This window comes from Scyliorhinus torazame, chromosome 21, assembly GCF_047496885.1.
Source record: "Scyliorhinus torazame isolate Kashiwa2021f chromosome 21, sScyTor2.1, whole genome shotgun sequence".
NCBI classification, from domain to species: Eukaryota; Metazoa; Chordata; class Chondrichthyes; order Carcharhiniformes; family Scyliorhinidae; genus Scyliorhinus; species Scyliorhinus torazame.
Window position 1 is genome coordinate 71,535,292 of NC_092727.1, and position 27,814 is coordinate 71,563,105.

Sequence of the window (27,814 nt, forward strand, 5' to 3'; positions counted from 1 at the left end):
TGGGTCACATTGAGATCCAAAAAGACGAGGTGTTGGGTGTCTTAAAAAATATTAAGGTAGATAAGTCCCAGGGCCTGATGGGATCTACCCCAGAATACTGAAGGAGGCTGGAGAGGAAATTGCTGTGGCCTTGACAGAAATCTTTGGATCCTCACTGTTTTCAGGGGATGTCCCGGAGAACTGGAGAATAGCCAATGTTGTTCCTCTGTTTAAGAAGGGTATCATGGATAATTCCGGGAACTACAGTCCGGTGAGCCTTACTTCAGTGGTAGGGAAATTACTGGAGAGAATTCTTCGAGACAGGATCTACTCCCATTTGGAAGCAAATGGACGTATTAGTGAGAGGCAGCATGGTTTTGTGAAGGGGAGGTCGTGTCTCACTAACTTGATAGAGTTTTTCGAAGAGGTCCCAAAGATGATTGATGCAGGTAGGGCAATGGTGTTGTCTATATGGACTTCAGTAAGGCCTTTGACAAGGTCCCTCATGGTAGACTAGTACAAAAGGTGAAGTCACACGGGATCAGGGGTGAGCTGGCAAGGTGGATACAGAACTGGCTAGGTCATAGAAGGCAGAGAGTAGCAATGGAAGGATGCTTTTCTAATTGGAGGGCTGTGAACAGTGGTGTTCCACAGGGATCAGTGCTGGGACCTTTGCTCTTTGTAGTATATATAAATGATTTGGAGGAAAATGTAACTGGTCTGATTAGTAAGTTTGCAGACGACACAAAGGTTGGTGGAATTGCGGATAGCGATGAGGACTGTCAGAGGATACAGCAGGATTTAGATTGTTTGGAGACTTGGGCGGAGAGATGGCAGATGGAGTTTAATCCGGACAAATGTGAGGTAATGCATTTTGGAAGGTCTCATGCAGGTAGGGAATATACTGTGAATGGTAGAACCCTCAAGAGTATTGACAGTCAAAGAGATCTAGGAGTACAGGTCCACAGGTCATTGAAAGGGGCAACACAGGTGGAGAAGGTAGTCAAGAAGGCATACGGCATGCTTGCCTTCATTGGCCGGGGCATTGAGTATAAGAATTGGCAAGTCATGTTGCAGCTGTATAGAACCTTAGTTAGGCCACACTTGGAGTATAGTGTTCAATTCTGGTCGCCACACTACCAGAAGGATGTGGAGGCTTTAGAGAGGGTGCAGAAGAGATTTACCAGAATGTTGCCTGGTATGGAGGGCATTAGCTATGAGGAGCGGTTGAATAAACTCGGTTTGTTCTCACTGGAACGAAGGAGGTTGAGGGGCGACCTGATAGAGGTATACAAAATTATGAGGGGCATAGACAGAGTGGATAGTCAGAGGCTTTTCCCCAGGGTAGAGGGGTCAATTACTAGGGGGCATAGGTTTAAGGTGAGAGGGGCAAGGTTTAGAGTAGATGTACGAGGCAAGTTTTTTTACGCAGAGGGTAGTGGGTGCCTGGAACCCGCTACCGGAGGAGGTGGTGGAAGCAGGGACGATAGTGACATTTAAGGGGCATCTTGACAAATACATGAATAGGATGGGAATAGAGGGATACGGACCCAGGAAGTGTAGAAGATTGTAGTTTAGTCGGGCAGCATGGTCGGCACGGGCTTGGAGGGCCGAAGGGCCTGTTCCTGTGCTGTACATTTCTTTGTTCTTTGTTTGTTCTAGGAAGGCTGCAGAAGGACTTGGACAGGCTTGGAGAGTGGGCAAAGAGTGGCTGATGGAATACAATGTGGAAAAGTGTGAGGTTATGCATTTTGGAAGGAGGAATGGAGGCATAGACTATTTTCTAAATGGGGAAATGCTTAGGAAATCAGAAGCACAAAGGGACTTAAAAGTCCTTGTTCACAATTCTCTTAAGGTTAACGTGCAGGCCCAGTCAGCAGTTAGGAAGGCAAATGCAGTATTAGCATTCACGTCGAGAGGGCTAAAATACAAGAGCAGGGATGTGTGTCTGAGACTGTATAAGACTCTGGTCAGACCCCATTTGGAGTATTGTGAGCATTTTGGCCCCTGTATCTAAGGAAGGATGAGCTGGCTTTGGAAATGTCTTATGAAATGGAGGGCTGTTAGGGATGGGCAATAAATGCTGGCCCAGCGAGTGACACCCCATCCCATAAATGAATAAAACAAAATGTATTTTAAAGAGAGCCAGACCAGTTGTATATAGTGCAAGTAAGTTTGTTTTAGGGTATTTCTGCTGTTGTACTTTATATCCACTTTAGACAGTAGTCGTGACTCTCACTAGTGTAGGCAACCCACATATCCTCTAGCGAGCTATCGACCACGATCGAGATTGATCATGAGACATAGGCTACACTAAAAGTAGATTTCATGTAATCGGTGATTTTGTAAAAGTGAGGACGCATAGCTCTACCAGCAAGTTCTTTACAATGATTATTGCGGCCATTGGTGGGAAGAAAGAGATGTTAAAAGGTTGATTAGTGCTAGTCCTGGAAAAGTGACCTTAACCAGTGGACATGAATGGAATGGAAAGGCTATTTTTGCAACCCGCCACATGATTTTATTGATAGCATGGGTTTTTCTTTGTTCACATCTTTTAAATTATCAGCCTATTAATCGTATTACTGAAGCTTTAAAAAATGCAAATCCTGGATCAAAAATGAAGAGATGATGCTGGAGAAACCAAGACCAGAAATGCATGGTCAGGAAAGTAGAACACTATGTGGAGTGGGGAGAACTGATAGACGATTAGGGCTACATTCATGCTAACGATGAATTTACCCAAGTGTCCTGTGCTGCACCCACCATTAGCTCTGGCTCCCACACACCCCGTTACACATTCTCTCACACCCTCCCAAGCTCCAGATAAAATATATTGCTTGAAGCAACTGTCATGCTGCTTTCTCTGGCTACTGCTGCAATTATGAGTTTTTCATTTAGGTGCAGTGAAAGTGCTTCAGGGTCTTGTCCTCTACTGCTCCAGTGAAGGTATAATTACTGTGAATTGCGATCACAAAGTGCAGAAGAAAAACATGAACCATGTTGGTATACACTACCTGTGTCAACCTCAGACACCAAAACCTCTAGTTATTGCTGGCATTTTGTAAAAATGCACCTAGTATAAAGCCAGTGCTCCGACAGCACCAACACATGATTTGCAGAACTGGGAGACAGTACAAAAACAACTGGCAGGCTTTATTAAATCCTTATTTATTATCTTCTCACCCCATTCTACTTAATTTTCATTCTTCATCTCCTGATGGTATCTGCTGGTTTAAGTTTATCCAAAAATCCTGAAAGCTAGCTAGTGGCAGCACTGTGGTTAGCACGGTTGCTTCACAGTACCAGGGTCCCAGGTTCGATTCCCGGCTTGGGTCACTGTCTATGCAGAGTCTGCACGTTCTCCCAGTGTCTGCGTGGGTTTTCTCCAGGTGCTCCGGTTTGATCCCACAAGTCCCGAAAGACATGCTGTTAGGTAATTTGGACATTCTGAATTCTCCCCGTGTACCCGAACAGGTGCCAGAATATGGCGACTAGGGGCTTTTCACAGAACCTTCATTGCAGTGTTAATGTAAGCTGACTTGTGACAATAAAGATGATTATTATTACTACTATGGAGGTATCACAACCAGGCCTGATCCTACACTTTTCCAACGTGAATGCGGAAACACGCACAACATGATCGATAAGGGAAATCCAGGTTTCCAATAAAGGCATAAACCATAACCTATATTCAAAATTTACAGGGGAATACTTTAAACAGAAGATTACTTACTGTTCTTTTTGGATGGAGAAACCCAGCTCCTTTAAGATTGCTATTCTACTTTTTCTCCTCCGCTTCCCCAAAAGCCTCAATTTCTACTACGGTAAGGTTCGACAGGATTAGGGCACTCAGTCCATCGCCAGGCTCCAGCAGAAATGAGGTTAAACAGGGACAGCCAACTCTCCAGTACCTTACCCAAGCTGCGTAACATAGTGAGCGGCGGCAGGTTATTCAAACAAAGAGAGGACAAGCTCAATCTGATTCTGGCCTCGCCCAACTTTTGCAAATCCTAAATAATTGTCCCCTTCTCTAATCCAAGCAACCTGTTAATGGTCTTATCATTCTGGCTGGAATCGGCAATCCTAACATCAACTTGCATTTGTGTAGAACCTTTAACATCATAAAACATCTGAAGGTGCTTCACAGGAGAGTTATCAGATTTTTGTTTCCAAGAGCTAGAGAAGAATACATTAGGACGGGTGATCTAAAACTTAGAGAGAGATGTATGTATTAAGGTTAACCTTCGGGGGAGAAAGATGAGAGGTTTAGGAAGGAAATTCAATTGCTAGGGTCTACCCAGTTCTAGGCAGGGCAGCCAACTGGAATTGGATTAACCAAAGTTGTTCTGTGAGTTATCATAGACTCCCTACAGTGGAGGAGAAGGCCATTCGGCCATCGAGTCTGCACCGGCCCTCTGAAAGAGCACACTACCGAGGCCTACTCCCCCCCGCCTATCCCCCGTAACCCAACCTAACCTGCACACCTTTGGACACCAAGTCGCAATTTAGCCTGGCCAAATTCACCTAACCTGCACATCTTTGGACTGTGGGAGGAAGCCCACGCAGGCATGGAGAGAATATACAAACACCATGCAGACAGTCACTGGAATCGAACCCGGGTCACTGGTGCTGTAAGGCAGCAGTGCCAACTACTGTGCCATCTTGCTGCCCATTGTCGGGCTGAGGAAGTTAGTTAGGAAAGGGCAAAGCCATGAAGTGATCAGAACACAAAGATAAGAATTTTAAATTCAACACATTGCTGGACCAGCAGCTAATGAAGGGCAGCAGACCCAGATGTGATGGGTGAATAGGGCATGGTCAAGGATTCACCACGCAACTCATTTACCAATTAGAGTTTCCAGCCTCGTTATTTTTGCCTCTAAAAAAGGTATACTCCAAAGCACATGTTCAACATTCATCTCTTTTCATCTCTTTCCTGGCAATTAACTTTTGACGTTTCCAAATGATAATTAATGCTTTGTAATTAACTGTTGTAATGGTTTTTAGTGTGCAAGGACTCAATGTAAGGGAGTTATTACGTGCTTCGGAATAAGCCCTGAACTCCTGCACACAGATCATGTGCTAGTCAATGCTGAGCTTTGTTTTCAAGTTATTTTTTTAAAATTATGCTCCTGAGCCCCAGTTACTTCCATCTACCTTACATTTCTGTGGTCAGATACTGGCAGCCTTATACAAACGTTATCCAAACTTTTCACATTGATTGTGGCAACCAAACATATCTTCCAACTTAATGCTGGACAGTCACCAGCTACTGTACAATCTGTGTGCTAACGTCCAACTTATTTTTTTCACTAAATGAGCTGATTAGTCCTATAATTACATACAAAGCAATTGAGAAAAACAGTCCGACTATTATCCAACCAAGGTATTTCAGACTTGGCACTGAATTCCATTAAATCAAGCCCCTGAAAACTGCAAACTAAACATTCTTTTATGTAAAAACATTTGCAGCATTGGTCGACAAATTACAGCCAAATTTAATGCTGAATTACAAAACAAAGAAATACTGAAATAGAATATGCACATTTTCTAACCCCACTGAATATTTAAGTTAGGTTATTAATCTTCTGTTTATTGTAAATAGGCCAGAGTACCTGACTTTAATTTTAATCCCACCTCTCAATTCTAAAAGCATTCAGCTTCTTGGTGAGGTTATGTGTCCACAGACACTGACTGCTCACTGGCCATCCTATTGTCAACACTGATTGGTTTCAAGTCAAGGAGGGGCATCACAGACAAGCCCAATTCCATTTTCATGTAACCACCAAGGCGCTTTACAACAACATCTATGTTCCATCTCTGGCCCCAGCTCCAGACGTCGTTCTGAGAAATCATAACATCCCAACTGCTCTCGTGGCTGATATCAGTCTACTTATCAGAGCTGGAACCAAACCTGGGGCTTTCCAGCCTGTTTCCCTCAGTGTACAGTGTTAAACAGAACCAAGTCAAAAAGATTGAAACTATGTAATGCAACAGCACTACAAATCTGTAACTAGCAGGATGTTGGAATGTTGCAAGCAAACATGCCAAAATAAAATAACAATACTGTCTCAATGACTTGGGCATTGATCTGCTCACACTCGGTGAAAATGCCACTAACTGCACTGAACCCTGCTACTATGGTTATGACTGAGCACCATGTAGCATATTACACAGGGCCCCAATATCATGTTGTTACTGTTTCTGCATTAAAGAAATTGTGGAGTCAATAGTGTCTGCACCAATCTTGGCTTAAAATTTCCTGCTCTAGCGGAATATGCCAAAACTGATGCAGAAAAATTCTGCATCCTTCTAGGAAGAAAAAAAAGATGGCTCATCGTTCTGAGAAAAAGCTGAAAATGTTTCAGGTTGATAACCTTTCAGCAGAAATCGTTAACCTGAAACGCGCATGGTAGCAAAGTGGTCAGCACTGTTGCTTCACAGTGCCAGGGACCCAAGTTTGATTCCCGGCTTGGGTCACTGTGTGGAGTCTGCACGTTCTCCCCATGTTTTTGTGGGTTTCCTCCGGGTGCTCTGGTATCCTCCCACAAGTCCCGAGAGACATGCTTGTTAGGTGAATTAGACATTCTGAATTCTTCCTCAGTGTACCCGAACAGGTGCCAGAGTGTGGCGATTCGGAGATTTTCACAGTAACTTCACTGCAGTGTTAATGTAAGCCTACTTGTGACACTAATAAAGACTATTATTACATAACTGTTTCCGTCTCCACAGATAATAATCAGAGGCTTGTGAGACTTATAATAATCTTTATTTGTAACACAATTAGGTCTCATTGTCCAATGGTCTCATTGTTCTTTCATTACCGTATCCCCAAATCCATTACATATGCTGATCATGCTTTGTGTGAAATATTTCCCGACATCGCCCTTTTACGACTTTGAATTTTATTCTCTCCACACACTCCATTTCCTTGCCACAAATTTCATTATTTTATCTAGCAGCCATCTGAGGTTAAATCAGGCTGCTCACAACCTCAAGTAGTATCTGACCTGGATATAAGCTTCTATCTACGTATTTGCGCCATCCCCAAGACTGTCTACCTCCATAGCATCAGTGACTCTACCCTGCCTCAGTTTAGAGTATCGAGAGAGTGAGGTGTTCCCGATCAATGTCAGAGGGCAAGAAAGGAGATTGGGGGAGTTGCCGTGTCGGGTGGTGGGGACAAGCTTCAGGTACCTAGATATTCAAGTAGCGCGAAGCTAGGCCCAGCTCTATACATTGAACTTGGCTCGATAGGTGGAGGGGATGAAGGCGGATTTTAAGAGGTAGGATGTCTTGCCGCCGGCAGGGCGGATGCAGAGTGAAAATGATGGTGTTGCCTAGGTTTCTGTTTGTGTTTCAGAACCTCTCCATCTTTGTCCTAAAGTCTTTTTTTTAGGAAAGTCAGTGGGCTGATCATGGTGTTTGTGTGGCCGGGGAAGGTCCTGCGGCAATGGAGGAAATTTTTGGAATGGGAACAAGGGCGGGATGGCTGGCATTGCCGAATTTGATAAATTATTATTGGGCAGCAAATATTGCGGTGGTGAGGAAGTGGGCTGTGGAGGAGAGATCGGTCTGGGGGTGGGTGGAGGCCTCGTCGTATAGGGGAACGAATTTGAGGGCACTGTTGTTGTCGCCTTTGCCTTTTAACCGGCCAGTGGTGGTGTCGGCTTTAATAGTGTGGGGGCAGTGTAGGCAGTATTTTGGGTTGGAGGGTATGCCGTTGTGTGCACCGATCTGCGACAATCAAAGGTTTATTCCAGCAGGGCAAGACGTAAGGTTTTGGGGGTGGCGGCAGGTGGGGATTGAGTATTTCAGGGCCTTCTTTATAGGGGAAAATCTGCAGGGCTGGAGGAGTTGGAGGAATTGTAAGTGCTGCCCAAGGGGAACGGATTTATGTATTTGCAGGTAAGGGATTTTGTGAGGAGCGAGGTGCCGTCCTTCTCAGGGCTGCCGCCTCCGGTGTTGCAAGAATAAGCTGTTGTCGGAGTATGAGATGGGGAGCGGAGGGTGTCGGATATTTACAAGGAATTGAGGGCGCCCTTGTCGAGGATATCAGCTACAAGTGGGAGGAGGAGCTGGGAGGGGAGTTATGGGCTGGGGCATGGATAGAGGCCTTGTGGAAGGTCTCTCGTCCTGTGAGAGATTGAGTCTCATCCAGTTTAAAGTGGTCATAGGGCCCACATGACGGTGGCGAGGATGAGCAGGTACTTTGCGGGGGTGGAAGATAGAGTGAGTGGTGCTCGGGGAGGCCCGCAAACCACGTCTACATGTTCTGGGCATGTCCAGGACAGACGGAGTTCTGGAAGGGGCTCTCGGACATCATGTCCAAGGGGCTGGCTGTGGGGTGGTTCTGAGTCCAGAGGTGGCGATATTTGGTTTGTCAGAAGACCTGGAAATGCAGAGGGGGAGAGAGACCGATGTACTGACTTTTGCCTCCCTAATAGCCCGGAGATGAATTTTGTTGTGCTGGAGGGACTCGGAGCCGCCGAAAGCTTTAAAAAAGCATGGGTGAGCGATGTGGCAGAATTCCTGAGGTTGGAAAAGGTCAAGTACACTCTGCAGGTGTCGGTAGAGAGGTTGCCTGGAGTAGGATCCCATTCATCGATTTCTTCAAGGAGAATTGATGTATCAGCGAGGGGAAGGAGGCTAAGGGGGTTTCATAGAATTTACAGTGTAGAAGGAGGCCATTCTGCCTATCGAGTTAACACTGGCCCTTGGAAAGAGCAGTACACTTAAGCCCACATTTCCATCCTATCCCCGTAACCCTACCTAATCTTTTTCACACTAAGGGGCAATTTCGCTTGGCCAATCCACCTAATCTGAACATCTTTGACCGTGGGAGGAAACCGGAGCACCCGGAAGAAACCCATGCAGACACGGGGAGAAAGTGCAAACTCCACACAGACAGTCACCTGAGACTGGAATTGAACCGGGTCCCTGGAGCTGTGAGGCAGCGGTGCTAACCACTGTGCTACCATGCCACCAGGTTAAAATGGGGAAGGCCGGATGTTGGTGTTGGGGAGTTGGAGGGGTGGTTGTTTATTGGGTTGATGTGTCATTCTTTTGATATTCTGTATTCTGTGTATACATGTTAAATGCTTTAAATAAAAATATTTTTTTATAAAAAGGAAATATATCCCCATTCCTTCATTGTTCCTGGTTCAAAAATTTGCAACTCCCTTCGTAACAGCACTGTGAATGCACCAATGTCACATGGACTACTGCGGTTCAAGCAAATATCGTTGGCAGATACTACGAATAAATTAAATTAAATGTACAGTGAGCAAAAATGATTATGAACTTGTACGTTCAGTGTGTTTTTGATCCAGTGCTTCTGATGCATGATGTTCGCACTTCTCTATGTTGGTTCTTTTTACACTCCTGCTGTTGCACGTTTTGAAATAAAGGGCCATAACTTCCACGAAGTAGCAATCACAGTCGGATTGTCACTCTTCTCCTATTTACTTACATTGAAACTATCCACGCCTTTCATGCATGACCTTTCAACTTGGGCTGGGTGAGAAAGGTGCAGTGCAGTGAGTTTAAGGCCTCTGTCGAGGGCAGAGTCAGCACTAGTTGCTGTAAAGCAATCAGCTATTTCGAGTAGCCTGGGAGAAGGCAAGTGTGTGAGTTAAGTGGATATGATGGGTGGGGTGTCAGTTATTGCGGGGGAGGGCGATTTCATAGTCACAGGATCATAGAATCCGTACAATGCAGAAGGAGGCCATTCAGCCCATTGAGTCTGGACCGACCCTCTCGGGAACCCCCCCACTCCGGCATATCCCCGTAACCCCACCTAAACATGGGACACTAAGGAGCAATTAAGCATGGCTGAACCTGCACATCTTTGGACTGTGGGAGGAAACCAAAGCACCCAGAGGAAACCCGAGCAGACACTGGCAGAGTGTACAAACTCCCCACAGACAGTGACCCAAGGTAGGAATTGAACCCGGGTCCCCGGCACTGTGATGCAGCAGTGCTAACCACTGTGCAACCGTGCTAACCACTGTGCCACCGTGCTGCCCTTGAGAGATAAGCTCAAAGACAAATATCTATTGGGCTTCAAACTTCCCACAGACTGTCACCCGAGGTCGGATTCAAACTCGGGCCCTTGGCGCTTTGAGGTAGCAGTGCTAACCACTGTGCCACCGTGTTGTCAAGTCAGTGAAGGAAGTCAGGGGTCCCATGGGAGAATATTCAAGGGTCCCGTGGGGTGTGCGGAAGGTAGTTGGGGAGACGAGTAGTCAGATGGTTGGATGGGCAAGGAAGGGATAGAGGAGGAGTCGGGGGGAGGGTGGGAGGGATAGTCAGGGTTCTTGTGGGGCGGTCTGGAATCAGCACTATAGTTCCCAGAGTTGGAAGTTGTTTTAATTCTTCTAACTTTTCCTGGGTAATTATTCCTGTAAGACAGTTGGAGCAATTCCCCTCCTCTTACTGAGCTAGGTTACTGAACAGGCATCAGATTCACAATGTACACTAAACACAGCTTCATATCCTGTCTAAGAAAACTGTAAACTAAGAACCAAGATTAACGGCTGAATAAAATTATTGCTAACGTATACACAATGCTGATCTGGGGTCAGCACACCAAGCAACAGTTCTGTTTTTTGGCAGACATCAGTTAAGATGATTTCTAGTTTCAATTGCAGATAAGAAATTCCACAATTAGCTTTATCTGATTGTATTGGCAAATGTCCATAAACATCAACTCTGCAGAAACGGGCTAGAAAATTGATTTGGTCGACCTAGATCCAAACTTTTCAAAGAAAGTAATGCCATTAGTCTTACGTAAATTGGCACAAAACAGTAAATATGGCATCCCACATCATTGACTTGGGAGAGCTTCTGAGCTCTTCAGAGCAATGCTGCGAGATCTTTTACATCCACCTGAAAGGACAGTTAAAATCAGAGTTAACGATGGCCCCTCCTTCAGTGCAGCACTCCCCAGTGAGGTACTCGGAGTGCAGACTTAAATTATATCTTCAAGTTAAGAAGGTGGAACTTGAACTTGCTACCACTGATCCATGGCCGACAGCTCGGGGGAAGGAAGTAAGAGCTACCACACCTCGGGTGACATGTGTACTTCTCCACGCAGAAACATTAGAGGCTCCCAGCTAGAGCGCAGGATGTATGGGTCACACAAGAAAGCAAAAGGGGCATAATATTTTAGAAAAGAAAAAGTAAAAAATGAGTACTGGCATGAATTAGGATATCTCCTCAACTTTCTGCATTTATCCCAGAGACATACGGTGGTGGCAAGAGTTAAGCAACTGGAACTCCATTAAGTTTTCCCAACAACCTGTTCAGTGAGTGCCACCTGGACTGCTGCAGCACCAACTTACAGGGTTACTGGAGTCAACTTTCAGTTTCCACTAGTGAGCCAGATTGACTGGGTAACCATTTGAAGGGCCTGGAGCACTGCACATCTGCCTGGTTCAAGTATTGATTTCCCAAAACTATATGAAGGATGGAATTGGTTCCAAGCTTTCTAGGGAATAAGGGTGAATTTTCAGCAATATCATTCAACGGCAATGTAAGAGCAGGGAACAGAGTTCCTGCAGATTTACCGCCAGGTCTTCCAGAAATGGGGAACTGTTCTATAATTGCCCAGGCTCCAATGCTATTTCTGGGATACGAGGCGAGGTTGAATATTCCCAGGGATTAAATATTAGTGACTAATGCATTGAATGATGCATTCCATCATCATTGATGCCTAAGTAACACCAAGTACCAGAAATGCAATTTCACTCCTGATGTCCAGTGTTCCAAAGGCCACTGCGGTGCAGGGTGAGGGGAGGGTGTGTGTTTTAAAAATCAAGATGCTGCATTGTTGTTGCTATTAATCACACTAGGCAAAATGGTGTATTAAAAAAAATGCTGAATTTCTACATTCAACACAATCCTGGTTGATTTTATCTTGGCCTCAACTCCACTTTCCTGCCTGCCCCCAATAACCTTTGAATTGGTTTACAGCAATCTTGAATATATCCGGTGATCCAGTCTCCACAGCTCTCTGGGGTAAGGAATTCCAAAGATTCACAATCCCCAAAGAAGAAATTCCTCTTTGTCTCCAATTCTAATAGGCAGCCCTGTGTTTTTGAAACTATGCCCCCAAGTTCTAGATCCCCCACAAGGGGAAACATCCTCTCCGTATCTACCCCATCAAGCCCCAACAGAATCTTATCTTTTAATAAGATCACTTCTCATTCTTCTGGACTCCAATGAATATTGATCCAATTTGCTCAACCTTTCCTCACAAGACAAACCCCCTCACCCCAGGAATCAGCCGTGTGAACCTTCTCTGGACCATCTAAGGCAAGTATTTCTCCACAATGCCCTCGGCATGATCTCACCAATGCTCTCTACAGTTGTAGCAAGACTTATCTACTTTTATATCCACCCTCCTTGTAAAAAGTCAGCATTCCATTTGCCTTACTAATTATTTGCTGTACCCGCATGTTAAACATTTGTACTTTGCATACCACGACACCCAGACCCCTCTGTACTTCAGCATTATGTAGTCCCATACCATTTAAATAGTATTCTGCTTTTCTATTTTTCCTGTCAAAGTGGACATCCACACATTTTCCTACATTATACTCCATTTGCCAAATGTTTGCTCATTCACTTAACCTATCTATATTGCTTTACAATCTCTTTGTCTCCTTCGCAACAAAGTGCAGTAAACAATGAACTGTAATCAATAAAAAAACTTGGAAAGAGAAAACTGCAGGCTAACCTTAGTCAACACAATAGAGCTATATTAAAGATTGGCAAAGTGAAGTCACGGCTGCAGAATTGCTCAAGTCAGCCATTGATAATCTACAAGAAATGTAAATTTTTGTAAACAATACATGCAGTGGTCGTGTGTTACGTCAAACCACTGGCCTTTCACATACCATGGAGCACAGCCCGACTTCGAAGATGATTACATCTTTAAATTTTTAAACAAAATAGTAAAACTGGGAACATACAAACTTCTGCTTTGTAGTCTCTCATTCAAGATTATACAGAACGTACAGAGTTTTTGAAATCCATAGACAAAAACGGCTTTGGTTTAGTCGATTGGCATGACAATGTTACATACCTTCTTTCACCATTATGTTCAAACTTTATTCGAATATCATTCTGCAATGGAATGGAATTTTTTTGCATCAGGGAGGTATGTTTTTGCAAAGTCATGTAGAGATAATACTTCAATTCAAACATTTAACAACAGATCAATTTCAGTGAGCTCCTCTCACCTGCTTGTTGGCGTGGACACTGGCTTTGCTCTTTATGCTGTCATAGCCACTCATTCGGCTCCTTCGTCCCATTTGCAGGGCAACCAGGTCCTTCATAATGGACTTTAAAGCTTCCTGCTCGTCTGAGTTAAAAGTGAAATTAGAGTGTTAATGCAACCCAGAGCTATGAGTAATTACATCATTTTACAGCTCAGGAGATTATTAAACCCACCATCATCTGTGCTGGCTCTTTGAGAAAGCTATCTAAACAGTCCCATTCATAGAACATAGAAAAATACAGCACAGAACAGGCCCTTTGGCCCACGATGTTGTGCCGAACTTTTGGCCCATTGAGTCTGCACCAGCTCTTGGAAAGAGCACCCTACCCAAAGTCAACACTTCCACCCAACACTAAGGGCAATTTTGGACACTAAGGGCAATTTATCATGGCCAATCCACCTAACCTGCACATCTTTGGACTGTGGGAGGAAACCGGAGCACCCGGAGGAAACCCACGCAGACACGGGGAGGATGTGCAGACTCCGCACAGACAGTGACCCAAGCTGGAATCGAACCTGGGACCCTGGAGCTGTGAAGCAATTGTGCTATCCACAATACTACCATGCTGCCCTTAAGAACAAATAAATCTGCACTACATCAATTTGCCGTAATCCACGTACCTATCCAATAGCTGCTTGAGGTCCCTATTGTTTCCGACTCAACTACTTCCACAGGCAGTGCATTCCATGCCCCCACTACACTCTGGGTAAAGAACCTACCTCTGACATCCCCCCTATATCTTCCACCATTCACCTTAAATTTATGTCCCCTTGTAATGGTTTGTTCCACGCGGGGAAAAAGTCTCTGACTGTCTACTCTATCTATTCCCCATATCAACTTATAAACCTCTATCAAGTCACCCCTCATCCTTCTCCGTTCTAATGAGAAAAGGCCCAGCAACCTCAACCTTTCCTCGTAAGACCTACTCTCCATTCCAGGCAACATCCTGGTAAATCTCCTTTGCACCTTTTCCAAAGCTTCCACATCCTTCCTAAAATGGTGCGACCAGAACTGTACACAGTACTCCAAATGTGGCCTTACCAAAGTTTTGTACCTGGGCAGCACGGTGGCATCATGGTTAGCACAGTTACTTCACAGCTCCAGGGTCCCAGGTTCGATTACCGGCTTGGGTCACTGTCTGCACGTTCTCCCCGTGTGTGTGTGGGTTTCCTCCGGGTGCTCCGGTTTCCTCCCACAGTCCAAAGGTGTGCAGGTTAGGTGGATTGGCCATTCTAAATTGCCCTTAGTGTCCAAAAAGGTTAGGTTGGGTTATGGGGATAAAGGGGATAGGGTGGAGGTGTGGGGCTTAAGTAGGGTACTCTTTCCAAGGGCCGGTGCAGACTCGATGGGCTGAATGGCCTCCTTCTGCACTGTAAAATCTATGATCTATGATCATCACCTCACGGCTCTTAAATTCAAACCCTCTGTTAATGAACGCTAGCACACCATAGGCCTTCTTCACAGCTCTATCCACTTGAGTGGCAACTTTTAAAGATGTATGAACATAGACCCCAAGATCTCTCTGCTCCTCCACATTGCCAAGAACTCTACCGTTAACCCTGTATTCCGCATTCATATTTGTCCTTCCAAAATGGACAACCTCTCACTTTTCAGGGTTAAACTCCATCTGCCACTTCTCAGCCCAGCTCTGCGTCCTATCTATGTCTCTTTGCAGCCGACAACAGCCCTCCTCTCTATCCACAACTCCACCAATCTTCGTATCGTCTGCAAATTTACTGACCCACCCTTCAACTCCCTCATCCAAGTCATCAATGAAAATCACAAACAGCAGAGGACCCAGAACTGATCCCTGCGGTACGCCACTGGTAACTGGGATCCAGGCTGAATATTTGCCATCCACCACCACTCTCTGACTTCTATCGGTTAGCCAGTTCGTTATCCAACTGGCCAAATTTCCCACTATCCCATGCCTCCTTACTTTCTGCAGAAGCCTACCATGGGGAACCTTATCAAATGCCTTACTAAAATCCATGTACACTGCATCCACTGCTTTACCTTCATCCACATGCTTGGTCACCTCCTCAAAGTATTCAATAAGACTTGTAAGGCAAGACCTACCCTTCACAAATCCGTGCTGACTATCCCTAATCAAGCAGTGTCTTTCCAGATGCTCAGAAATCCTATCCTTCAGTACCCTTTCCATGACTTTGCTTACCACCGAAGTAAGACTAACTGGCCTGTAATTCCCAGGGTTATCCCTAGTCCCTTTTTTGAACAGGGGCACGACATTTGCCACTCTCCAATCCCCTGGTACCACCCCTGTTGACAGTGAGGACGAAAAGATCATTGCCAACGGCTCTGCAATTTCATCTCTTGCTTCCCATAGAATCCTTGGATATATCCCGTCAGGCCCAGGGGACTTGTCTGTCCTCAAGTTTTTCAAAACGCCCAACCATTCTTCCTTCCTAACAAGTATTTCCTCGAGCTTACCAGTCTGTTTCACACTGTCCTCTCCAACAATATGGCCCCTCTCATTTGTAAATACAGAAGAAAAGTACTCGTTCAAGACCTCTCCTATCTCTTCAGACTCAATACACAATCTCCCGCTACTGTCCTTGATCGGACCTACCCTCGCTCTAGTCATTCTCATATTTCTCACATATGTGTAAAAGGCCTTGGGGGCTTTCCTTGATCCTACTCGCCAAAGATTGTTCATGCCCTCTCTTAGCTCTCCTAATCCCTTTCTTCAGTTCCCTCCTGGCTATCTTGTATCCCTCCAACGCCCTGTCTGAACCTTGTTTCCTCAGCCTTACATCAGTCTCCTTTTTCCTCTTCAACCTCTCTTGTCAACCATGGCTCCCTCACTCGACCATCTCTTCCCTGCCTGACAGGAACATGCATAACAAGGACACGTAGTACCTGTTCCTTGAACAAGTTCCACATTTCACTTGTGTCCTTCCCTGACAGCCTATATTCCCAACTTATGCACTTCAATTCTCGTCTGACAACATAGTATTTACCCTTCCCCCAATTGTAAACCTTGCCCTGTTGCACGCACCTATCCCTCTCCATTACTAAAGTGAAAGTCACAGAATTGTGGTCACTATCTCCAAAATGCTCCTCCACTAACAAATCTATCACTTGCCCTGGTTCATTACCCAGTACTAAATCCAATATTGCCCCTCCTCTGGTCGGACAATCTACATACTGTGTTAGAAAAGCTTCCTGGACACACTGCACAAACACCACCCCATCCAAACTATTTGATCTAAAGAGTTTCCACTCAATGTTTGGGAAGTTAAAGTCACCCATGACTACTACCCTGTGACTTCTGCACCTTTCCAAAATCTGTTCCTCCACATCTCTGCTACTATTGGGGGGCCTATAGAAAACTCCTAACAAGGTGACTGCTCCTTTCCTATTTCTGACTTCAACCCATACTACCTCAGTAGGCTGATGCTCCTCGAACTCCTTTTCTGCGGCTGTTATACTATCTCTAATTAACAATGCCACCCCCCCCCACCTCTTTTACCGCCCTCCCTAATCTTATTGAAACATCTATAACCAGGGACCTCCAACAACCATTTCTGCCCCTCTTCTATCCAGGTTTCCGTGATGGCCACCACATCGTAGTCCCAAGTACAGATCCATGCCTTAAGTTCATCCACCTTATTCCTGATGCTTCTTGCGTTGAAGTATACACACTTCAACCCATCTCCCTGCCTGCAAGTACTCTCCTTTGTCAGTGTTCCCTTCCCCACTGCCTCATTACACGCTTTGGCATCCTGAATATCGGCTAGCTTAGTTGCTGGACTACAAATCCGGTTCCCATTCCCCTGCCAAATTAGTTTAAGCTCTCCCGAAGAGTACTAGAAAACCTCCCTCCCAGGATATTGGTGCCCCTCTGGTTCAGATGCAACCCGTCCTACTTGTACAGGTCCCACCTTCCCCAGAACACACTCCAATTATCCAAATACCTGAAGCCCTCCCTCCTACACCATTCCTGCAGCCACGTGTTCAGCTGCACTCTCTCCCTATTCCTAGCCTCGCTATCACGTGGCACCGGCAACAAACCAGAGATGACAACTCTGTCTGTCCTGGCTTTAACTTCCAGCCTAACTCCTTAAACTCGTTTATTACCTCCACACCCCTTTTCCTACCTACGTCGTTGGTACCAATGTGCACCACAACTTCTGGCTGCTCCCCCTCCCCCTTAAGGATTCTGAAGACACGATCCGAGACATCCCTGGCCCTGGCACCCGGGAGGCAACATACCTTCCGGGAGTCTCGCTCGCGACCACAGAATCTCCTGTCTATTCCCCTAACCATTGAATCTCCTCCAACTATTGCTTTTCTATTCTCTCCCCTTCCCTTCTGAGCCCAGAGCCAGACTCAGTGCCAGAGACCTGGCCGCTAGGGCCTTCCCCCGGTAGGTCACCCCCCCCAACAGCATCCAAAACGGTATACTTTAAAATGTATACTGGGCCATTCCCCAGCACTTTCCCCATAGTCCTGCAAATATTTCCATTTTAAATATATATCCAATTCTCTTTTGAAAGTTAATATTCACCTTACTTTCAGACAATGAATTCCTAATTACCATAACTCACTCCATAAAAAGCAAAATTCTCATCTCCCCTCAAGTTCTGGTCACTTTATCCAAGATCAGTTACAAACACACAGAAGGGGATCAGAAATAGGCCATTCAGCCCCTCGACCGGGTTGGTTTAGCACAGTGGGCTAAATCGCTGACTTGTAATACAGACAAATGCCAGCAGCGCGGGTTCAATTCCCGTACCAGTCTCCCCGAACATGCGCTGGAATGTGGCGACTAGGGGCTTTTCAAAGTAACTTCATTGAAGTCTACTCGTGACAATAAGCGATTATTATTATATGGCAAATGCCTTATGGAAATCGAAGTACAGCATATCCACAGGTTTCCATTTCTCCATGTTGCTTGCTACCCATCAAATTGCTACTCCAATTAAGTAGTCAAACATGATTTCCCTTGCATAAAACCATGTTGACTCTGCTTGATTGCTTTAAGACTTTCGATGTGCTCTGCTATAACCTCCTTAACAATAGATTTCAGCAATTTCCCTATGACAGGTGTTATTCACTGGTTACCAACCCAACTGCCAGTGGGAACAGTTTCTTCAAAACTCTTCATAATTCTGAACACCTCTGTTAAATCCCCTCTTAACCTTCTCAACTCTAAGAACTGAAACCCAAGCTACTCTGATCTTATCACATAACTAAGCCTCTGTGCCATTCTAGTAAATCTCTGCAACCTCTGTGGTCTGAAACTCATCTGAATGTGGTGACCAGAATTTACATGTTTTAAACCAAATCTGCTCTTTGGTACACATTTCTTTGGATTTTACAGCCCAGGAACAGGCCATTCGGCCCAACAGATTTATGCCAGTGTTTATACTTCGTACAAGTCTCTTTCCACCTTACTCTACCTCACCTTATCCACATATCCTTCTGTTTCTTTCACCCACATGCTGTTACAGACCCCTTGAGGAAACCACAAACTAAAATAACCAAATTTATCAAATGACCCCCAGATGAAGAAATCACCAACAAGACTTCACTTTTTAACCATCATCTGTTGGACTTTAACCTGGTGTTGTAAGACTTCGTACTGTTTTTAACCATCAATTCATGAAATACGGGCTTCGTTGGCTAGGCCAGCATTTATTGCCCATCCCCAAATACTCTTGAGAAAGTGGTGGTGAATAGCCTTCATGAACCGCTGCAGTTCATCTGGTATACATACATCCAGTGTTGTTAGGGAGGGGGTTCCAAGATCTTGGCCCAGCGACAGTGAAGGAAAGGCAAGATAGTTCAAGTCAGAATGGTGAGTGGCTTGGAGGGAAAGTTCTAGGTGGTGGTGTTCCCATGTGACTGCTGCCCTTGTCCTTCTAGATGGTCGTGGTCGTGGGTTTAGGAGATGCTGTTTGAGGAGCCTTGGAGTTCCTGCAGTGGATCTTGTAGTTGGTACACACTACTGCTACTACTATATGGTGATAGTGGAGCAACTAAATATTTGTGGTTGGGGTGCCAATCAAGTGGGCAGCTTTGTCCTGGGTGGGGTCAAGCTCCTGGACTGTCCAATTCACAGTCTGTGTTTTAATCCTGTCTTCGTCTTTCTGTCCTGTTTTAACTGCATCTCAAACACATTCAGGTCCTTGTAAATGTGCCTCGTCTGTTCTCCCCTCTGCTGCAGCTCTCCTTTTCTCTTTACAACAATTGCCTCTTTGTTTTTCTTCTGTGCGTCTGCATCTATATGCTGATCACCTTATTCTTCAACTCGCCTTTGGCTGGCTGAACATAGCTTCTCTATCTTACTGCTCCCAGATTGAGGGTTACCAGGTCACACGGACCAGTATTTCTCATTACCCAAAAACTGACAATTGTTGCAAACTTATGATCGAAGGAGGTCATTGATGAAGCAGCTGAAGATGGCTGGACCTCAGACACGACCCTGAAGAATTCCTGTAGTGATGTCCTGGAGCTGAGATCACTGACCTCCAATAACCAGAAGATCTTTCTTTGTGCCAGGTATGACTCCAACCAGTGGAGTCATTCAAACATTCCATTAACAAAATCCCAGATTCCACAGACATTTTAAAGAAATTATAAATTTTGCTTCCTGTATTGATACTGGATCAAAAGTTATCATAACGTATTTATCTAGCTTCCCCTTGAATGCATATGTGATCATTGGTATCACATGGAGCGGTCGAGGCGCTCCACATTCTCACTCCTCTGACTGAAGAGGTTTAGTCTGAATTTCTTATTGGGTTGATTAAAGGCCATTTTATATTTATGATATCCGATTTTGGGCTCTCCCACAAATGGTAATATCTACTGCAGGCTTATCCTATCAAACCCTTTCACAGTTTTAAAGATCTTTATCACAAGACCTCTCAAGTTTCTCTTTTCTATAAAAAAGAGCCAAGCGTGTTGAATCCTTCCCGACAGCTATCACGTTTATTTTTCTATTATATGTAGTGCACTACATAGATGCTGCTGGAATCCACTAAAGTGGTTTATAGCAGCACAAAGATTCTGGCAGTCAGTATGAATTGACACAGCATCACAGTGTCCTGAAATTACACCTGAAACTGCTCAATTGTTGAACTCAAAATGCATGCACGGATTTAAAAATGAAAACATGACAAGAAAGACAGCCCAGGTCCAATGCGGCATCAGCACGTGATGACAGAGTGCCACTTCTGTTCTCTCAGTCTCAGCAATGCTGCTACTCAGAAGAATCACTCAAGGATCCTTTACTGGATGGAGGGGGCCACCCAGTCACACTTGTCAGCCTCTCTCAATATCTAACGAATGCTGGACCTACCTTGGGAGTATTTGATGGGAGAATGTAGAGGATGACTTACTCTCTATTTCAGCTGCACTGTGCGTGCGTGTTTTAGTATAACCTGAGCAGCAGCTTCCTTCCTATCCATTCCGAAATAGTATGTAAAAGATGGCCATTTTCAAAGTTTAGAAGATTTTTTTAGTACAAGAGAAAACAGTCCCTACTCTGATCAATGTTGTCGGGCTTGACATAGCTTTGCAGAAATTTGCACGTTTCGGTGTGTACACAACAGCTGTGCTTCCGCCAGTCAGGATGTGCCTTTGTTTGAATTTCCCAGTCCTGCCACCTCACTAGTCTGTTACTCAGTTGACATCTTGCACTGTCATGCCTTCCCATCAAGTCTCGAGTGGCCCAAGAAGGGATGGCTATGTACAGCTGTTACAGCAATCTGCGCCTTTACAGAGCAGAAAATAGCAGTTGGGACGGTTTAAGGGCTGCACACAGCAGGCTCAATATCTTTTATTAGACATCAAAATTATTGTAGCAAAAATTAGCATTTACTTTGTAAATATAGGATCGTGCATTTTCTAAGGAGTAGCAAATGCTTTAAAAGCAGCATTTCAGGAGGAAACTACTAAATAACGAAGAGAATATTTGAGTACTGACAAAATAGCAAATTGCCTATTGTTCTGTTAACAAAGAATCCTGTACACTAAGAACAGCAAACATGGCAGCAATGTTGTGAATTGAGAGGATTAAGTAAGGACTGGCTGCCCTGCTGTCTAAAGCCCAGTTACATCTGCTCAGGCGATAATTATATAGTTAATTAATTTACAACTTTATATGATGCCTAATTTTGGATTCCTCCTGCTTGTCCTGATACCTGAACGAGCTGCATTAGTTCACATTTATTAATGATTCGGTGGATTGAGGGTTGGGGTAGAGGGAGGGGATAGAGGGAGGGGAGCCGGGCGGCCGAGGGAGGAGAGGGGGGAGCCGGGCGGCCGAGGGAGGAGAGGGGGGAGCCGGGCGGCCGAGGGAGGAGAGGGGGGAGCCGGGCGGCCGAGGGAGGAGAGGGGGGAGCCGGGCGGCCGAGGGAGGAGAGGGGGGAGCCGGGCGGCCGAGGGAGGAGAGGGGGGAGCCGGGCGGCCGAGGGAGGAGAGGGGGGAGCCGGGCGGCCGAGGGAGGAGAGGGGGGAGCCGGGCGGCCGAGGGAGGAGAGGGGGGAGCCGGGCGGCCGAGGGAGGAGAGGGGGGAGCCGGGCGGCCGAGGGAGGAGAGGGGGGAGCCGGGCGGCCGAGGGAGGAGAGGGGGGAGCCGGGCGGCCGAGGGAGGAGAGGGGGGAGCCGGGCGGCCGAGGGAGGAGAGGGGGGAGCCGGGCGGCCGAGGGAGGAGAGGGGGGAGCCGGGCGGCCGAGGGAGGAGAGGGGGGAGCCGGGCGGCCGAGGGAGGAGAGGGGGGAGCCGGGCGGCCGAGGGAGGAGAGGGGGGAGCCGGGCGGCCGAGGGAGGAGAGGGGGGAGCCGGGCGGCCGAGGGAGGAGAGGGGGGAGCCGGGCGGCCGAGGGAGGAGAGGGGGGAGCCGGGCGGCCGAGGGAGGAGAGGGGGGAGCCGGGCGGCCGAGGGAGGAGAGGGGGGAGCCGGGCGGCCGAGGGAGGAGAGGGGGGAGCCGGGCGGCCGAGGGAGGAGAGGGGGGAGCCGGGCGGCCGAGGGCGGAGAGGGGGGAGCCGGGCGGCCGAGGGGGGAGCCGGGCGGGTGAGGGGGGCCGAGGGGGGAGCCGGGGGGCCGAGGGGGGAGCCGGGGGGCCGAGGGGGGAGCCGGGGGGCCGAGGGGGGAGCCGGGGGGCCGAGGGGGGAGCCGGGGGGCCGAGGGGGGAGCCGGGGGGCCGAGGGGGGAGCCGGGGGGCCGAGGGGGGAGCCGGGGGGCCGAGGGGGGAGCCGGGGGGCCGAGGGGGGAGCCGGGGGGCCGAGGGGGGAGCCGGGGGGCCGAGGGGGGAGCCGGGGGGCCGAGGGGGGAGCCGGGGGGCCGAGGGGGGAGCCGGGGGGCCGAGGGGGGAGCCGGGGGGCCGAGGGGGGAGCCGGGGGGCCGAGGGGGGAGCCGGGGGGCCGAGGGGGGAGCCGGGGGGCCGAGGGGGGAGCCGGGGGGCCGAGGGGGGAGCCGGGGGGCCGAGGGGGGAGCCGGGGGGCCGAGGGGGGAGCCGGGGGGCCGAGGGGGGAGCCGGGGGGCCGAGGGGGGAGCCGGGGGGCCGAGGGGGGAGCCGGGGGGCCGAGGGGGGAGCCGGGGGGCCGAGGGGGGAGCCGGGGGGCCGAGGGGGGAGCCGGGGGGCCGAGGGGGGAGCCGGGGGGCCGAGGGGGGAGCCGGGGGGCCGAGGGGGGAGCCGGGGGGCCGAGGGGGGAGCCGGGGGGCCGAGGGGGGAGCCGGGGGGCCGAGGGGGGAGCCGGGGGGCCGAGGGGGGAGCCGGGGGGCCGAGGGGGGAGCCGGGGGGCCGAGGGGGGAGCCGGGGGGCCGAGGGGGGAGCCGGGGGGCCGAGGGGGGAGCCGGGGGGCCGAGGGGGGAGCCGGGGGGCCGAGGGGGGAGCCGGGGGGCCGAGGGGGGAGCCGGGGGGCCGAGGGGGGAGCCGGGGGGCCGAGGGGGGAGCCGGGCGGCCGAGGGGGGAGCCGGGCGGCCGAGGGGGGAGCCGGGCGGCCGAGGGGGGAGCCGGGCGGCCGAGGGGGGAGCCGGGCGGCCGAGGGGGGAGCCGGGCGGCCGAGGGGGGAGCCGGGCGGCCGAGGGGGGAGCCGGGCGGCCGAGGGGGGAGCCGGGCGGCCGAGGGGGGAGCCGGGCGGCCGAGGGGGGAGCCGGGCGGCCGAGGGGGGAGCCGGGCGGCCGAGGGGGGAGCCGGGCGGCCGAGGGGGGAGCCGGGCGGCCGAGGGGGGAGCCGGGCGGCCGAGGGGGGAGCCGGGCGGCCGAGGGGGGAGCCGGGCGGCCGAGGGGGGAGCCGGGCGGCCGAGGGGGGAGCCGGGCGGCCGAGGGGGGAGCCGGGCGGCCGAGGGGGGAGCCGGGCGGCCGAGGGGGGAGCCGGGCGGCCGAGGGGGGAGCCGGGCGGCCGAGGGGGGTGCCGGGCGGCCGAGGGGGGAGCCGGGCGGCCGAGGGGGGAGCCGGGCGGCCGAGGGGGGAGCCGGGCGGCCGAGGGGGGAGCCGGGCGGCCGAGGGGGGAGCCGGGCGGCCGAGGGGGGAGCCGGGCGGCCGAGGGGGGAGCCGGGCGGGTGAGGGGGGAGCCGGAAGCAATGCTCTGGGGATCCAGGTTCAAATCCCGTCATTGCAGATAGTGAAATTTGAGCTGAATAAAAATCTGGCATGAAAAGTCTAATGATGACCATGAAACCATTTTTGGGCAGCACGGTAGCATAGTGGTTGGCACAGTTGCTTCACAGCACCAGGGTTCCAGGTTTGATTTCCAGCAGGGTCACTGTGCGGAGTTTGCACGTTCTCCCTGTGTCTGCGTGGGTTTCCTCCGGGTGCTCCGGTTTCCTCCCACAGTCCAAAGATGTGCAGTTTAGGTGGATTGGCCACGCTAAATTGCCCTGAGTGTCCAAAAAATGTTAAGTGGGGGTTACTGGGATAGGGTAGATATGTGGGCTTCAATAGGGTGCTCTTTGTAAGGGCCAGTGCAGACTCAATGGGCCCAATGGCCTCCCTCTGCACTGTAAATTCTATGATTTTATGAGCCGGGCAGATGAGGGAGGAAGAGGGAGGAGCCGGAAGGGTGAAGGCGGGTGAGGGTGGAGCCAGCCGGGTGATGGGGAAGAGGGGGGAGCCAGGCAGGTAACGGAGGAGGGGGGAGCCAGGCGGATGAGGGTGAAGAGGGGGTGCCGGGCAGATGAGGGGGCAGTGGCGGGAGCTGGGCAGTTGAGGGGGGAGCTGGGCGGTTGAGGGGGGAGCCGGGCAGGTGAGGGGGGAGCGAGGGGAGCCGGGCGGGTGAGGGGGGTAGCTCTGTGCAGGTGGGCCGCGCGAGCCAATGGCGGGCACACAAGAACGAGTGAGCAGAGGGTATGGGATAAGAGAGTGTGAGCCGAGTGGGTGCACACGTGAGAAAGAGGCAAGTGCCCAATATGAGAATCCAGCATTCCAGCAGCATATTTCCATTTGAACCAAAAGGTGCAGCAACACTCGCCCCATTAAAAATGACAAAAAGGTGAGACTCAAGAACATCTTTTTAATAAGAGAACTTTTTAATTATCGTAAATGTATAAATATGAGAAATAGAACTTTTAAAAAAAAAAATATACATTTAGACTACTCAATTTTCTGTTCAATTAAGGGGCAATTTTAGCATGGCCAATCCACCTAGCCTGCACATCTTTTGGTTGTGGGGGTGAGATCCACGCAGACAAGTAGAGAATGTGCAAACTCCACACGGACAGTGACCCGGGGCTGGTATCGAACCCGGATCCTCAGCGCCGTGAGGCGGCAGTGCTAACCACTGCACCACCGTGCCGCTGGAAGAAATAGAAAATAATTTTCTAAATTAGGATTTTGTATGTCTGTACCCATTTTTTCCTGGTTTTACTCTTCAACACAAAAAAAATGTTTCTTGGGGTCCCTTCAGTAACCATGGGAGGTCAAAAGGATTCCATGGCTGGAAAAGCTTAGGAAATCCTGTCTTCGAAAATGCAAGCTGCGGTTGCTGCCACGGTGATCACCTTAAGCTGTACAGTCAGATGAATGCTGATTGCCTTTGCAAACTGGACAGACCCAGGAAATCATAACGTAAAATGATTGGCACCAAGTGAAAATTGGCTCTTTATTAATTCCTCAAATTCCTAATTTTATCCAGGTTATGTGTCAACAAGAAGGTCAGGCCTAATCACATGCACACCACCAATCAAACACCAACATCCTGAAAAGGCTGGGATAAAGTCAATCAGTTGTCTTGCCAAGGCAGTGATTTGGAAATTGGAAGAGGAACATGCATTACAAAAATTGGGAGACAAACGCTTCCTGCAGGTGACATGACAGTACCATAGCTTAACTGGCCCATTTCTCTCGGTGATCCTCTGCTCAGTCCATCCCAACAGAATAAAATGGATTTCATGAGGACAACCCTTCATCACATGAGATGTCACCACCACATGATAACCACCTTGTGATTTTCTACCACAGTATAGAGTTCTTTGTTAAATGAGTCAAGGGGAACATGGTAAGATTTAGCAGCGGTTACCAGCATAGCTGTTAGGATACTGACTACACTCGAAACATGGAGTCTGACATGATTTGCTAAAATATCCTGGCAGGATAACCCAATCATAGAATCATAGAATTTACAGCGCAGGAGGCCATTCGGCCCATCGAGTCTGCACCGGCTCTTGCAAAGAGCACCCTACTCAAGCCCACACCTCCACCCTATCCCCGCAACCCAATAACCCCACTTAACCTTTTTGGACACAAAGGGTTATTTAGCATGGCCATACCACCTAACCCGCACATCTTTGGCCTGTGAGAGGAAACTGGAGCACCCGGAGGAAACCCACGCAGACACGGGGAGAACGTGCAGACTCCACACAGACAGTGACCCAATCCGGGAATTGAACCTGGGACTCTGGAGCTGTGAAGCAACTGTGCTAACCACTATGCTACCGTACTGCCCATACCAATCTCTTGGTAAGGTCAGTTCCACACGGAAATGAATGGCCTATTGAGCAGTTAACTGTTTCTGGAAGAGAGTTCACTTACCCATGTTTGCAGCAGGCAATGTTGCAAATTCAGTTTAAGTCTGGGCAGAATTTCCTCTGCTCAACAGTCATCTATGGCAACTGTGAAGAGAACAGACAAAATATTGAATTAAACAAATGGCAATCTTATATTTCAAAACACAGCAAGGCTGGTTTCGGCTGATTTATAGCAATTCAATGTATTTAGTTGGATTGAATCCCCCCAAAATTCAATAAGCCATCTGAAAAGGCAAAGTATTTCTGGATTGATCGTATTTCTGGATTGATCGTTTTGTGTGCCTATTGACAGTCCTTTTTAATTTGAACTGGCCAGTTTCTAGCCAGGTTATGCCACGGTTGCAGTCTGTCCAAGTGGTGAGCAACATTAGTTAACCGGCAAACATTAACTAGCCAAATAGGCTTTTAGCTTGGTTGAGTCTGAGCAACACTTTCATTCTTTGGAATGTAGTCGTTTGTCTGCTGTTACAGTTCCAGAGACAGCGTCATATCTTCACAGGTTCCTGACTAGAAGCAACCTGCTCAACCACAAGATACGAAAGTTTCACAACCAGCTGAGTCTTTATTAGAAACCCAAGGTAGATTTGTGGCATTTAGCAGTGAATAAAATGAATGTCAGGAGGGCATGTGGCGCAGTGGTTAGCACTGGGACTCCGGCGCTGAGGACCCAGGTTCTGTTGCTAACTTTTGGTTGGCTCTTAATTCGTAATTGCTCTGTTTGTTTAACCTTTGCTCTAGAGTCGCCAGGTATCTTTATGATACCGCCACGAGGTTCAAGTTCAAGTAATGATCAATAACTCAACACACCAATTAGTAAGATTCAAATCAAAACACATTTATTATACACAGTAAATCACTACTCATGCATAAACTCTACTTTCTACACTATTCCTATCACTAAAAGGCCTATACTTAGCTTCGGACTGGCCCACCGGGTCAGGGGAACAAATGGCCTTTCGTTCAGGTCCGGAGTCTGCAGGATTCAAAAGCTGGTATGGACTGGTAGCTAGGAGCGCCTATCTCGTAGCGAGCATTGATTTGAGACTTACTTGGTTGGCGGCAGCGAGGCAGGTCACTGTCAAGGGTTGGTCCGAGCTGCTGAGTGACCCTGCCAAAGAAGAACTATTTGAACTTGGGGGCTATCCTTTATAGTCCTCAGAGGCTTCCCGCCCTTCGGGGCGGACCCTATACCTGGTTCCAAGTGATTGGACTGCGTTCCGATCACTTGGATCGATTTCTCCAATACTGGAGTTGTTCCCTGATCGTTGGGCGGTCCCTAAATGTCTGTTGGCCTTCCTTTGTCTTGGCTCCTGCTGGCGCCGAGGAGTCTGGCTTGGCTTTATTCACCTTAACTGTTGCAATTGTGCCTTGGAATCGCTCATTACTATGCAGATGGCTGCTGCATTGCTATGCAGATTGCTGCTGGTTTCAGTGCTGTCTGGTTGTTTTGTAGGTTTCAATATACATGATTTCTGCATTTGCTAGTCTTTGCCTGTGTTGGCTGAATTTCCCTTCAGCCTTTGCGGTTCTCCATTTTAAGTCGGGAAGTGGCCAAC

General features: G+C 48.7%; 1 protein-coding gene across 2 annotated transcripts in view; it reads right to left on the reverse strand.

The window, feature by feature from the left end:
• The window catches only part of map3k3 (mitogen-activated protein kinase kinase kinase 3), a 274,267-nt gene that overhangs the window by 189,084 nt on the left and 57,369 nt on the right, over positions 1-27,814 (reverse strand). Inside the window, exons 2-4 of one of the 2 annotated variants that reach the window (XM_072486935.1) lie at positions 26,263-26,342; positions 13,227-13,348; positions 13,070-13,110 (exon numbers count right to left, since the gene is read on the reverse strand). In XM_072486935.1, coding sequence (XP_072343036.1) covers positions 13,070-13,110; positions 13,227-13,348; positions 26,263-26,266 — 167 coding nt within the window. In that variant the 5' untranslated portion in view covers positions 26,267-26,342. Of the gene's footprint in view, positions 1-13,069; positions 13,111-13,226; positions 13,349-26,262; positions 26,343-27,814 lie in introns of those variants that run through there. The other variant, XM_072486936.1, reaches the window with a different exon arrangement.